General features: G+C 36.6%; 1 protein-coding gene across 2 annotated transcripts in view; it reads left to right on the top strand.

The window, feature by feature from the left end:
- Positions 1-14,517, top strand: part of FAF1 (Fas associated factor 1) — a 487,841-nt gene that overhangs the window by 176,148 nt on the left and 297,176 nt on the right. For both annotated transcript variants that reach the window (XM_069590953.1, XM_069590963.1), the window contains 2 exons: positions 5,823-5,914; positions 13,671-13,762. In XM_069590953.1, coding sequence (XP_069447054.1) covers positions 5,823-5,914; positions 13,671-13,762 — 184 coding nt within the window. The remainder of the gene's footprint in view (positions 1-5,822; positions 5,915-13,670; positions 13,763-14,517) is intronic.

The following is a 14,517-nucleotide window of genomic DNA, read 5'->3' as shown; positions in this document are numbered from 1 at the left end:
AAAGTGAACCAAAGTGACTTAAAAAGTCATGTGAGGTGTGTTCTCTGACTCAGTGGAATTAAAATAGAAATCAAAGGAAACTTGAAAATTCTGATACATTTGGTAATTAACATACAAGTTAAGTGTGCATTGTAAGTTGCTTCAGTCATGTCCAACTGTCTGGGACCCTATGGGCTCTTGCCTGCCAGGCTTCTTTGTCCATGGGATTCTCCAGACAAGAATACTGGAGGTAATTAACATATCTCTAAGTAAACTAAGGATCAGCAAAGAAATCACAAAGGAAATTAGAAAATATTTTTAGTTATGATGGAAACATCGCATATCAACATTTGTTTTATGCTGACAAAGTGGTATGGAAGGGAAATTTACAGTTCACATGCTTATTTATGTAAGAAGAAAGTTCTGAAAGCAATGATCAAAGCTTCCACTTAAGAAACAAGAAAAGTGTCCCCACCCCACCCTACCCTTCTGCTTTTGAGAACCAAATATACATTTACCAACTGGACTAGAAAACCTCATAATTCATGAGGCTTTGGATGGAGTACAGTTGATTCTTGAACAACTCAGGGGTTAGGGGCACCAACCCTTTGTACTACTTAAAATCCACGTATAACTTATAGTCAACCCTCTGTATATCCTTTTCCTCTCTATCTGTAGTACCTCATCCACTAATTCAACCAACTGCAAATTGTATAATACTGTAGTGTTTACTGTTGAAAAATAATCCATGTATAAGTGAACCCTCATAGTTCAAACCTGTGTTGTTTAAGAGTTAACTGTACTAAGAAGGCTCTTGTCTTAGTAATGTCAAGATTAGTCTTAAATACTGCTCATGTGGTACAACATCTTAAAAGCAAAGACTCAAAAGGACAGAACTATTTTCAAGTAACTGCCTCCCAAAATAAAGCTCAAGTATATTTATAGAAATAAGAAAATATTTAGCACCTATTGAGGTAAAATTCACAGTGTCTGGCATCCAATAAAGATTACCAAGCATACAAGAACGAGGAAAGCCTGGCCCATAAAGAAAAATCAGTTAACCAAAACAACCTGGAATTGACATAGATGTTGGAATTAGCAAATAAGGACATTAAAACAATTATTATAACTGTTACTTAGGTTCAGAAAGAGAAAAAATTTCAAATCATAAATGACTGAAAATGTAAAATTGCCCAAATCAAATGTCTTGAGGTTAAGACCATGATGTCTGAGATGAAAAACATAAAGTGGGATTAACAGAAGATTAGACATTGAAGAAGAAAACATCAGTGAATTTGAAGACATCACAGTAAAAACCAGTTTGGAAAAGTGTTTGACTCTTTCCTACAGAGTTAAAAATACACTGACCATTCTTCTCATAGGTATTTACCCGAGAGAAATGAAATCATATGTCCCATCAAAGACACATATGTTATTTGTAACCTCAAATATTTATTTGTAGCCTCAAACTGTGGAAAACAACAAATATCCATAAGTCAGTGAATGGATAGACAAATTGTTTTATATTCATACAATGGAATGCTATTTAGTAATAAAAGAAACAGATTGTCATTACATGTAACAATGTGGAAGAATCTCAAACAATGTATTTTGAATGAAAGCCGTATTTTAAAAGTATATTCTGAAATTCCTTTTATCTAAAATTTTAGATAATTTGAACCAATTCATAATGACCAAAATCAAATCACTGGTTCCCTGGGGATACGGAAAGGGATAGTGTGGAAGAGTTAACAAGGTATATAAGAAAACTTTTTGGGATTGCTGAATAAATTCAATCTTGATGATGATGATGGTTTCACTGCTTTATATATTTGTTAAAACTTAACAAATTATAGATTGTGAATATGTGTATTTTGTTTTTACCAATCATAATAAAACTTAAATGTTTTTGAAAAGAGCTAATCGAACCCTAAGTAAGTATGAAAGGAAAAACTTATATATATATAGACACAGGCATAGAAGTCAATAAAGCAGAAAATGGATAAACATTATAGAGAAAATGAACTAAATGAACACAACCTGAAGCTTTTTTTTTAATTTTTGAGACGATCAATAAAGGTGGTAATTCTCTTGCTAATGTTAGTAAGAACAAGAGAGAAAACACAAGTTAAACATATTGAGAATGAAAGGTACCTACAAACATTAAATGGATTATAAGGCAACATTAAAATAGATTCATGCTAGAAAACTTGGAAGTTACATAAAACACTTTAAAAGCTAGAAAAATTATTTTAAAGGTGTAAGTTACCACAACTGACAGAGAAAAAATTTAAAATCTTAATTGCTCTACATCTAATATATAAAGCTATAACAATCACAGCCTTCCCTGCTCCCTTCCCCGCTCCCTTCCCCTCTTCCTCCTCCTCCAAGAAAAAGCGAACTCCCAAGCCCAGATGGATTCACTGGTAAAGTCTGTCTAATATTTATGGAAGAAGTGTTAGAAATCATTCACAAATAGTGAAAGATGAAGTATTACCTAATTTATTTTATGTAATCAGCATTAACCCTGATAAAATCAGACAAAGACGTTATAGGAAAAGGAAACTATTATAGACTGATATTTCTTACAGTCTAGAGGCAGAAATCCTTTATAAATATTTATAAGTTGAACTCATTAAATGTAACACAATATATAAATATGTATGATACCTTGGAGAAGGCAATGGCACCCCACATCAGTACTCTTGCCTGGAAAATCCCATGGACGGAGGAGCCTAGTAGGCTGCAGTCCATGGGGTCGCGAAGAGTCAGACACAACTGAAGTGGCTTCACTTTGACTTTTCACTTTCATGCATTGGAGGAGGAAATGGCAACCCACTCCAGTATTCTTGCCTAGAAAATCCCAGGGACGAGGGAGCCTGGTGGGCTGCCGTCTATGGGGTCGCATAGAGTCGGACATGACTGAAGCGACTTAGCAGCAGAAGCAGCAGCATAATGATACCTCATGATCAAGTGGGCTTTACTCAGGAATACAAGGCTTGTTTAACAGTTTATATATAATCCATTATTAATTCACCATATTAGTACAATGAATAAGAGAAAATCTATTGATCATTTTAATAGCTGGAGGGAAAAACATTTGACAACAATATTTGGCTTGTCAAAAGCATTGACAACAATATTTAACAACAATATTTGGCTTCTCTGGTGGCTCAGTGGTAAAGCATCCACCACCAATAAAGGAGATGCAGGTTCAATCCCTGGGTCCGGAAGATCTCCTGGGGAAGGAAATGGCAATGCATTCTAGTAATCTTGACCAGGAAACGCCATAGACAGAGGAGCCTGGCAGGCTACAGTCCTCGGGGTTGAAAAGACACGACTTGTTGACTAAAAAATATTTAAAATTTCATTTATTTAAAAAAAAATTTAAGTAATTAAACTCCCAGCAAAGTATGAATAAAAGGAAGCAACCCCACAATGGTTCTCTTTTCTTCATATCCTCACCATCACTTATCTCTTGTCTTTTTGATGGTAGCCATTCTAACAGATATGAGATGATACCACATTATGGCTTTTTGTTTGTATTTCCCTAGTGTTCAGTGATATTGAGCATCTTTTCATGTACCTGTTGGCCATTTATTGTCTTCTTTGGAAAGATGTCTAATCAGTTCAGTTTTAGTTTGATTACTTAGGGGCTTTTGGTTATTGAGTTATGTGAGTTCTTGAGTTCTTTATATATTTTGGATATTAAACCTGTATCTCATATATGCTTGGCAGTCAGTGGAGTGTTCCTTGATGAAGTCTACATATCATCAGTTTTCACATATAGGGGTACTGTAGTGGCAGTGCCATCTGCCTGTAATGTAGGAGACCTGGGTTCAATCCATGGGTCAGGAAGCTCCCCTGGAGAAGAGAATGGCAACCTACTCCAGTATCCTTGCCTAGAGAATTCCATGGACAGAGGAGCCTGGTGGGCTGCAGTCTATAGGATTGCAAAGAGTTGAACACAACCAAGTGATGTAACACAATCACAATCACATAAGAAATATGGCTCACCTTTCTCTTATTTCCATGAAGAGAACAATCCTTTCTCAACAGTGATATTTTTGAAGGTCAAAGTTGATGTATTTTGTGCTTCTAAAATATAATGTTGAATCAGAATTCTTTTTATGATGTTTAATCACTATCCAAAGTGCCCAGATAGGAATTTTCTTAGGAAAGCAAAAAAAAAAAAAAAAAAGTCACTAAGGACACTTTCCCAGTGGTTATGTATGGATGTGAGAGTTGGACTATAAAGAAAGCTGAGTGCCGAAGAATTGATGCTTTTGAACTGTGGTGTTGGAGAAGACTCTTGAGAGTCCCTTGGACTGCAAGGAGATCCAACCAGTCCATCCTAAAGGAGATCAGTCCTGGGTGTTCATTGGAAGAACAGATGTTGAAGCTGAAACTCCAATACTTTGGCCACCTGATGCGAAGAGCTAACTCATTTGAGAAGAGCTGGGAGGGATTGAGGGCAGGAGGAGAAAGGGACAACAGAGAATGAGATGGTTGGATGGCATCACCGACTGAATGGACATGAGTTTGGGTGAACTCTGGGAGTTGATGATGGACAGGGAGGCCTGGTGTGCTGTGGTTCTTAGGGTTGCCAAGAGTTGGACATGACTGAGCAACTGAACTGACTGAACTGAAGACCATGAAGGGTTTGATTGTACCATTGCTTACCTAGACCACTGTGATTCCATAGAACTTGTGTAGGGTAAGCTCCACCTTCCTTCTTTTCCTTTATCAGCATGGAATTACTTTTCTTTTAATGTATAGTATGATCATTTTCTGCAGTGTTCAATCACTTATTATAAATGGAATTGTATTACATATTAATCTAAAATTATAGACTAACCAATCTAATAAAAGCATATACATGAAATATTTGTACATTCTGATTTCATGATCTGTAGAACCAGAAATAAGCTGGTTAATTAATAAGTAGACTTGATTCTTGAAAAGTGCTTTGTAGCATGCTGGAAAAATTGTGTTTCCTTACTGTTTCTCATTAGCAGCATTTTCACTTTTGCTTTTACCTTTTGGTCTTTTTTTTCACCGAGTAGTATATCCTTTCCTTTGATTTGATTCTCCTTTACAACCCTAATATACCTCATGCTTGGTTTTAATCCAGCTACAATTGAAACTTGAGTTGAAGTCTCATCTGTCTCACAAAGCCTTCTCTAGTTGATCCAACATAACTTTTTTTTTTCTTTTCTTAAATTCTGTTCCTTTTCAAGACAGTTTTAATTGTCTTCTAGATTATATGCTTTGGTTGTTTTTTGTTGTTTTTTTTTTTAATTCCAGCTACTTTCATGGATGTTGTCTCCTCTTATCCTTGAACCTTAGAGGTAGATAAGATAGACAGTATTATTCCCCATTTTACAGATAGAAAAACTAAGAATAGACAAGTTATTTTATTTCTTTAAGACTTCAACCCCAAATTGCATTGCACAGTTTGCTTTCCTTATACTCTAATGCTTCAGGTTTTATACTTTACTGACTACTCCCACCATATGCTGATCACATATTGGTCTGTTGGTTGATTTGAAGTAGATTGTTTCTATTCAAAACCCCATCACTGATATCTGTTTCTTTTTAAAAAAACTGCTTAATTAATAAGTTTTTTATTATAATGTTGAAACTTCACTTCTTCAAAGGGGCATCAATGTTGTATGATCAAGATTTGAAGTTTGGCCTATTGAAATTTTTCATATTCATTCGTGAAACAAATGTCATTGACTTGAGAACCATATGCCTAATATTAGTACTAGCTTTGGATATGAATAAATGTTGATTGTATTATTTTGTTATTAATATCTGGTCTCTTCTTATTTGTACAGGAGAAATTAAACAGATTTTAGAAAATGAACTTCAGATACCTGTGTCTAAAATGCTGTTAAAAGGCTGGAAGACTGGAGACGTGGAAGACAGTGTGAGTTTCATAATTACCTAGAAATAAAAGAAAATTAAGTTATGCTATTGACTAAAGTATAAAATTGATTTTTGTTTATGTTGTTACATATGACAGATGGAGATTTGGTAATAGTAACTTAGTTTAAGAATACAGCAAACAGTGTTTTTCAAGTTAAAACATTTCATAGTTAATCAGCAACATTCGTTAGGTATATAAGTGAAATCACTCTTTGGCATATTTTTCCTATTTATAAGTATTTTATAGAAGTCAACTTGACATCTTTTTCTGAGAGCATTTTATCCTTTTCTCAAACCTCATATGATGTCAGTAATTGCCTTGGAATAATAATTTTCTAAACAGTTACTTGTTGGCCTGAAAGAAGTCATACTCAGTTTATATACATTTATGAAAGTGAGTTTTAGACACTCAGTTGTTCCCAACTCTTTGCAACCTCATGGACTGTAGTAGCCCACCAGGCTCTTCTGTCCTTGCAATTCTCCAGGCAAGAATACTGGAGTGGGGAGCTATTCCCTTCTCCAGGGGATTGTCCCAACCCAGGGATTAAACCTTGCATTGCAGGAACCGAGGGCTCCTGCAGTGCAGGTGGATTCTTTACCATCTGAGCCACCAGGGAAGCCCACATATATTTATATCAAGCATTTATATGAAACAAAAAGGTAATAGGAAATATTTTTAACTTAGAAAATTTAAATGGTAAGAATACTTCTTTGTTAGGTGGATAGGGTCAGGTGCATGGATGAGTTATATTTTAAGAGTTTACACAAAATGTTGCAATTTTAAGCTAGTAGTTGCTATTCTCAAGCACCCATTTACAGCCTCAGGCACATTCTTTTTTCTGACAGAGTGAGTCAGATGGAAAGAAATGAGTTAACTAAAGTTTTAGGTGTTTGAAATAGAAATAACTAAATCTTTTCACACTAGTTAATGAGCTGATATTTAAATACCAGGCATGAACTTAAAATCTTCAACTTTAGGTTCAGCTCTCTGTCAATAGCTTCTGGTAGACATTGTGCTTATAAATATTTGTATGTGAGTTCATTTGATACATGGAGATACTCTGAGTACTTTATTAAGTTATTTATAGGAATTTCAGGTTGGCAAGATACTTATAAATTTAGGTAAAAATTAGTGATGTGCTATATTATTATTATAATATCAATAACTTCAGATATGTAGATAACACTACCCTAATGGCAGAAAGCTAAGAGGAATTAAAGAGCCTCTTGATAAAGGTGAGAGAGGAGAGTAAGAAAGCAGATTTAAAACTCAACATTCACAAAACTAAGGTCGTAACATCCAGTCCCGCCACTTCAGGGCAAATAGATGGGGAAGCAGTGGGAAGAGTGACAGACTTTATTTTCTTGGGCTCCAGAATCACTACAGATGGTGACTGCAGCCATGAAATTAAAAGATGCTTGCTCTTTGGAAAAAAAGCTATGACAACCTAGACAGCATATTAAAAAGCAGAGACATCACTTTGCCGACAAAGATCTGTCTAGTCAAAGCTGTGTTTTCTGGTAGTCATGCATGGATGTGAGAGTTGGTTCATAAAGAAAGCTAAGCATCGAAGAATTGATACTTTTGAACTGTGGTGTTGGAGAAGGCTCTTGAGAGTCCCTTTGACTGCATGGAGATCAAACCAGTCCATCCTAAAGGAAATCAGTTTTCATTGGAAGGACTGATGCTGAAACTGAAACTCTAATACTTTGGCCACCTAATGTGAAGAACCAACTAATTGGAAAAGACCTTGATGCAGGGAAAGATTGAAGGCAGGTGGAGAGGGGGGCAACAGAGGATGAGATGATTGGATGGCATCATCGACTCAGTGGACATGAGTTTGAGCAAACTCCGGAGATGATGAAGGACAGCTAAGCCTGGTATGCTGCACTCCACGGGGTCCCAAAGAGTTGGACATGATTGAGCGACTGAACAACAGCAATATTAGGAGTTAGTTCACTTTTTCTGTACTGAGCGAGGTAGTTAATATTTTAGGCTTTGTGGACCATGGAATCTCTGTTGCAACCGCTCAGTTCTGCTATCATAGATGAAAATAACTTTAGACCATATAAGAACCAGTGAGCATGACTGTTGGATTAAATCAATATTTGTGGACATAGAAATTTTCATTTTATATAATTTCACATGTCAGACACTACTCTTCTTTTGATTTGTTTTCAAACATTTAAAAATGCAAAAACCATGCTTGGCTGACAGGACATACAAAAGTTAAGTAGTAGGCTGAATTTTTGCACAGGGTATAGTTGACTGTCACCTGGTCCTTTATGGCTGTTCTAATTGAAACGTAGGTTTAAGAATAAAAAGAAGTGTTGACTGAGTAAACCAACAACCTTGGTAGAAATAAAACAACAAAATGCTTAGTTTACATAGCTGTATCATTTATCCATTCATTTATTGGGAAACCCATGGATATGAATTACCTACCTGGCATTTTTGGTAGCTTGTAAAAAGAAAGGTACACACTTTCAAAATGTTCTTAAAGCAGTGTGTTCTGATAAGTTGTTTCTCAGTAGCCATAAGAGATTGGTTCCAACATCTCCCCCCTCACACCAAAATCTATGGATGCTCAAGTTCAGTTCAGGTCAGTTGCTCAGTCATGTCCGACTCTGCGACCCCATGAACCGCAACACACCAAGCCTCGCTGTCCATCACCAACTCCAGGAGTCCACCCAAACCCATGTCCGTTGAGTCGGTGATGCCATCCAACCATCTTATCCTCTGTCGTCCCCTTCTCCTCCTGCCCCCAATCCCTCCCAGCATCAGGGTCTTTTCCAATGAGTCAACTCTTCGCATCAGGTGTCCAAAGTATTAGAGTTTCAGCTTCAGCATCAGTCCTTCCAGTGAATATCCAGAACTGATCTCCTTTAGGATGGACTGGTTGGATCTTCTTGTAGTCCATGGGACACTCAAGAGTCTTCTCCAACACCACAGTTCAAAAGCATCAATTCTTCGATGCTCAGCTTTCTTTATAGACCAACTCTCACATCCATACATGACCACTGGAAAAACCATAGCCTTGACTAGATGGACCTTTGCTGACAAAGTAATGTCTCTGCTTTTGAATATGCTGTTTAGGTTGGTCATAACTTTCCTTCCAAGGAGTAAGCATCTTTTAATTTCATGGCTGCAATCACCCTCTGCAGTGATTTTGGAGCTCAGAAAAATGAAGTCAGCCCCTTATATAAAATGGCATCGTATTTGCATATAACCTATACATCCTCTGTATGCTTTAAATCATCTCTAGATAACTTACAATACGTAATACAATGTAAGTGCTATGTAAATAGTTGCTGATGTGTGGCAAATTCAAGTTTTGCTTTTTGGAGCTTCTGGAATTTTTATTTTTACGAGTATTTTCCATCCTTGGGTGTGGAACCTATGGATACAGAGGGCTGACTGTTTATGTGCTCTTCTCCCTAAGTGATATTTCCTATTTCTATGCCATTAGTTTTCTGATTGCTCCCAAATGTGTATTGCTAGGTTATATGTCTGTGAATTCATATAACCAAATTGGTAGTTCAGTTTTATTCTTGCATATTTTATTGGCATTTTTAGCTTAACATATTTAAAATGGAACTTTTGATTTCCCTTCCCATGCCATTTCTCTACCAGTCTTCCCCAATAAATGGCAGAACCATATTACCACTGCTAAATCCAAAAATGTGGGCATTAATCTTTTCCCATTTGAAAAACACCTAATCCTCGGAAACTGACTCAGCACATTGTATATCAACTATACTTCAGTAAAATAAATTTTAATAAATAAATTAATTGGCCATGCTCTGCAGCTTGCACGATCTTAATTCTCCAACCAGGGACTGATCCTGGGTCATGGCAGTAAAAGCACTGAGTCCTAGGCACTGGATTGCCAGGGAGTTCCTCAATAAAATAATTTAGAAAAACTTTCAAAAGTACCTAATCCTTAGTAAGTCCTATAGACTCTGTTTTCAAAATATGTCTCAACCATAGCCACTTTACAGTATTGTTATTGCACGGCCTAATCCATGCTGTTAGCATATCTTGCCTGGGCCAGTGTAATAGCTTCATTATTGTTTTTTCAGCTTTTTTGGGGGGGATTCTTCCTATGCATTCTCCATAGAGGAGTGACAGTGTTTCTTTAAAAACATGAATTATATCACTCTCCTAGTAAAGTATAACTTTTTATTGCACTTTGAATAAAATTCAATCTATTCACTGTGGTTTAAAAGGTATTATATTATTTACCCTATATTCACCTCTACAACCTCATCTTCAACCTTTCATACCTTCACTTTCTAAGCTGGGATCATAGAACCTTTTAATTCTTCTAAAATGCTCGAGCTGTTTACATCTTTATCTGACAGATGCTGTTTAGCTGCCTGGAATGCTTTACCCTCAGTTCTTCACATGGGTGATTTTTTCATCCTTCAAGTCTCAGCTTAAACGGTACTTTCTTAATAGATGTTTGTATTTTGTAAAATAGCTCCCATCCCAGCATTTTCTATCACGACACCATAAAAAATGGTGTTTCTTTCATCATTAGATATCCAATGCCTGATATAATAAGCATCAAATAAATGTTTGTGGTATGACTGACCTACTTAAAGTATATGTTTAATCATATCATATGTGGTTTGAGAAGAAAGATTTATTGGAAAATCTTTGGATCAGGAATGGTAAAGTGACAATAAAGATCAAGTGGAAGACCAAGCTGTTATCAGTAGTCATCAAAGTAAAATAATGAAAGATAAAAAATGGTAAAAGTAACTTTCCTGTGTTTGTATGCCATATTTTTGTTTGTTTGCATGTTAACTCTTGCAAGGTAACGCAGATCCATTTCAGAATAACTTGCATATATTTGACAAAAAGATTCAGAACTTTAAGGCTTCCTGGATGATTGTGAAGTTACGATTAATTGTCTATTACAGTGTTTTTTTCAAACCATGGGTCACAAATCATTAGTGAGTTGTGAAGTTAATTGAGTGGGTTATATCTAGCATTTAAAGAAAAGGAAATAGTATAAAGGATGTCAGAATATATTGCAAATAATGAGTAAGGCTTAAGGGATGACAAATATAAGTCAAGAACAAGTCCCAAAGCTTGTGAAGGAAGACTCTGCCTTTAGTAAGAAAGATGGGTACTCTCATGGAGGGTCAAGAATAAATTCATTAGGTTATATGCTAGGATAAGATCAGCTCTCCCCAGGTGTCCCTGTTTCATATACAGGGTTAAAAGTGATTCCTAGATATCTACTCCACATTTCTTTCCAATACTTTCAGCCTTGACATTATTATTTGCTTTGATTCAACCAGAACCAGTTTCATTATGCCTTTTTATGCCAGTCACCACAAGAGTCTCAGATTCCCAGATTATTCCTCATTTAAATCTCCATAGCCTCTGTACAGCCCATATCTGTCACTCTTCATTTTGCTCTCCACTGCTTGAAAATTTTTTCCTGAGCCCTGTGGGACTAATTTCATCATTAGCAAAATTCCTTCTATTGCCAACCTCTTGCCTACACATTCTCTTCACCATCTACCTCTGATTGAAATCTACCTTCCTGAGGATATTGTTTCTTTGGAGGATTCTCAGTTTTAATTGCTTTTCTCTGAAAAAGATGGGAATACCAGACCACTTGATCTGCCTCTTGAGAAACCTGTATACAGGTCAGGAAGCAACAGTTAGAACTAGACATGGAACAACAGACTGGTTCCAAATAGGAAAAGGAGTACGTCAAGGCTGTATATTGTCACCCTGCTTATTTAACTTATATGCAGAGTACATCATGTGGAGAAGGCGATGGCATCCCACTCCAGTACTCTTGCCTAGAAAATCCCGTGGACAGAGGAGCCTGGTAGGCTGCAGTCCATGGGGTCGCTAAGAGTCGGACACGACTGAGTGAGTTCACTTTCACTTTTTACTTTCATGCATTGGAGAAGGACATAGCAACCCACTCCAGTGTTCTTGCCAGGAGAATCCCAGGGAAGGGGGAGCCTGGTGGGCTGCCGTCTATGGGGTCACACAGAATCAGACACGACTGAAGTAACTTAGCAGAGTACATCATGAGAAACGCTGGGCTGGAGAAAGCACAAGCTGGAAACAAGATTGCTGGAAGAAATATCAATAACCTCAGATATGCAGATGACACCACCCTTATAGCAGAAAGTGAAGAAGAACTAAAGAGCCTCTTAATGAAAGGGAAAGAGGAGAGTGAAAAAGTTGGCTTAAAGCTCAACATTCAGAAAACTAAGATCATGGCATCTGGTCCCATCACTTCATGGGAAATAGATGGGGAAACATTGGAAACAGTGGCTGACTTTATTTTTCTGGGCTCCAAAATCACTGCAGATGGTGACTGCAGCCATGAAATTAAAAGATGCTTACTCCTTGGAAGGAAAGTTATGAATAAGTTAGGCAGCATATTAAAAAGCAGAGACACTACTTTGTCAACAAGGTCCGTCTAGTCAAGGCTATGGTTTTTCCAGTGGTCATGTATGGATGTGAGAGTTGGACTATAAAGAAAGCTGAGCGCCAAAGAATTGATGCTTTTGAACTGTGGTGTTGGAGAAGACTCTTGAGAGTCCCTTGGACTGCAAGGAGATCCAACCAGTCCATCCTAAAGGAAATCGGTCCTGTGTGTTCATTGGAAGGACTGATGTTGAAGCTGAAACTCCAGTACTTTGGCCACTTAATGCAAAGAGCTGACTCATTTGAGAAGACCCTGATGCTGGGAAAGATTGAAGGCAGGAAGAGAAGGGGATGACAGAGGATGAGATGGTTGGATGTCATCACCAACTCGATGGACATGGGTTTGGGTGGACTCTGGGAGTTGGTGATGGAGAGGGAAGCCTGGAGTCCTGCGGTTCATAGGGTTGCAAACAGTCGGACACGACTGAGCGACTGAACTGAACTGAAGTAGCCATTATACTACTGGACTAACTGTTAAAATATGTATCCTCATTGCTCCTCTTTTCCATTTCCGGTCCTTCCTCTCTGAAGAACCTTCAGCATTGACTTTCATGTTAAAATGTTTTTTTTTTAGTCATCCATGTGGTACAGTGGTAAAGAATCTACCTGCCAGTGCAGGAGATGCAAGAGTCATGGGTTGATCATTGGGATGAGAAGATCTCCTGGAGGAGGAAAGGGCAACCCACTCCAGGGTTCTTGCCTGGGAAATCTCAGGTCCCATGGAGCCTGGCAGGCTACTGTCTATGGGGTCCCAAAAAGTTGGACACTACTGAGCACACACACACACATGATGATTATCTGGAGGAAGAGTTAAGTAACCTAGGTAACACTTAGTAGAGACCTCATCCAGGTCTTTTCATTTCTTAGGCTATAGCTCCTCATTTATAAAATCTTTGATTTAAGATATTTTCTATCATCTTTTCTAGGTCTGATGATCTCTGCAAACATAACTTGCTAATTTTTGCTATAATGGTCCTGAATGAAGTAGATATTAGTTGCCAGATTATGCTTCTTCAATGAAGTAATTAATAGTCTTCAACTGTGTATATAACTGTGTATATTTGTATCTCTTTGTGAGCTAAAGAATTTTTATTTTATTTTAATACTCAGATTTATGCTAACTAATACATGGGAGAAACATTTATTTGGATTCAATAGTTCTATATTATCCTATTTAGGAAATTGTCAGAAGATGAAAAGTCAAGCTGCAATGGCAATAATTTTCTAAGAATTATAGGAAAAGAATAATGCACAATCAATAGTTATTTTCTGTTTTTTTCTTTTTCAGACGGTCTTAAAATCACTACACTTGCCAAAAAACAACAGTCTTTATGTCCTTACACCAGATTTGCCGCCACCTTCATCATCTAGTCATTCTGGGTAAGATGTTTACTTTTCCTGGATTAGGAAATGAAAAGTGTGATTGTTAAATTTCTTTAAGCTGTGTATAAATATCAAAATTAAATCAAAGCTTGTTGAAGTTTTAGCTTACTAACAACTATTAACTATATAAAGTTTCAAACTATTTGGTTTGGAGTGTTTATTTGTTTGATTTTAGTGATGGAATCTTTTTACAAAGAAAAGCTAGCAAAACTTTGTTATATAATAAAAGAGTCATAAATGGTACTTCTCTGTTTGAAGGGAAGAATGGGAGGGAGGGAAGAGAATGAGTAACTGGAACTCTAGTGTCTCCCATGGCTGAAGCAGTATATCTTTGAGGAAATTTCTTGTGCTCTGGAGAATACAGCTTGAAATACATTGATATAAAATTTTTAATATTTTCTTTCTTTTTGGAAGAGAGAGTGTCATTCTTTTTTTAGTTTTTACAGTGAAACTCAGTATATTTATAGAATGATCAAATGATTTATATATTTAGTTATATATTGTATTATTATTGCCTAATGAAGCAACCAGATCTAAAGTGAATCATTAAGCTAGTAATAGAGTCATAATTTTCCTGAGCACAGTATCCTTCTGGAACTGTGTTTAAGTTGTTCTTAGATTTTTACAATTTTTTGCCCATTTTTTAAAAAATTTAATACAACCTGGTGTCTCTAAACTTCAAATATTGTCAAATTTTTCCCCACCACTATCTTTATTATTAGTGTAGTGAAAGAAAAAACGTCCTGTTTTCT

The sequence above is a fragment of the Ovis canadensis genome, chromosome 1, assembly GCF_042477335.2.
Source record: "Ovis canadensis isolate MfBH-ARS-UI-01 breed Bighorn chromosome 1, ARS-UI_OviCan_v2, whole genome shotgun sequence".
In the NCBI taxonomy this organism is placed as follows: Eukaryota; Metazoa; Chordata; class Mammalia; order Artiodactyla; family Bovidae; genus Ovis; species Ovis canadensis.
The sequence above is the reverse complement of the archived record's forward strand: the minus strand, read 5'-3'. Positions and strand labels throughout refer to the sequence as shown.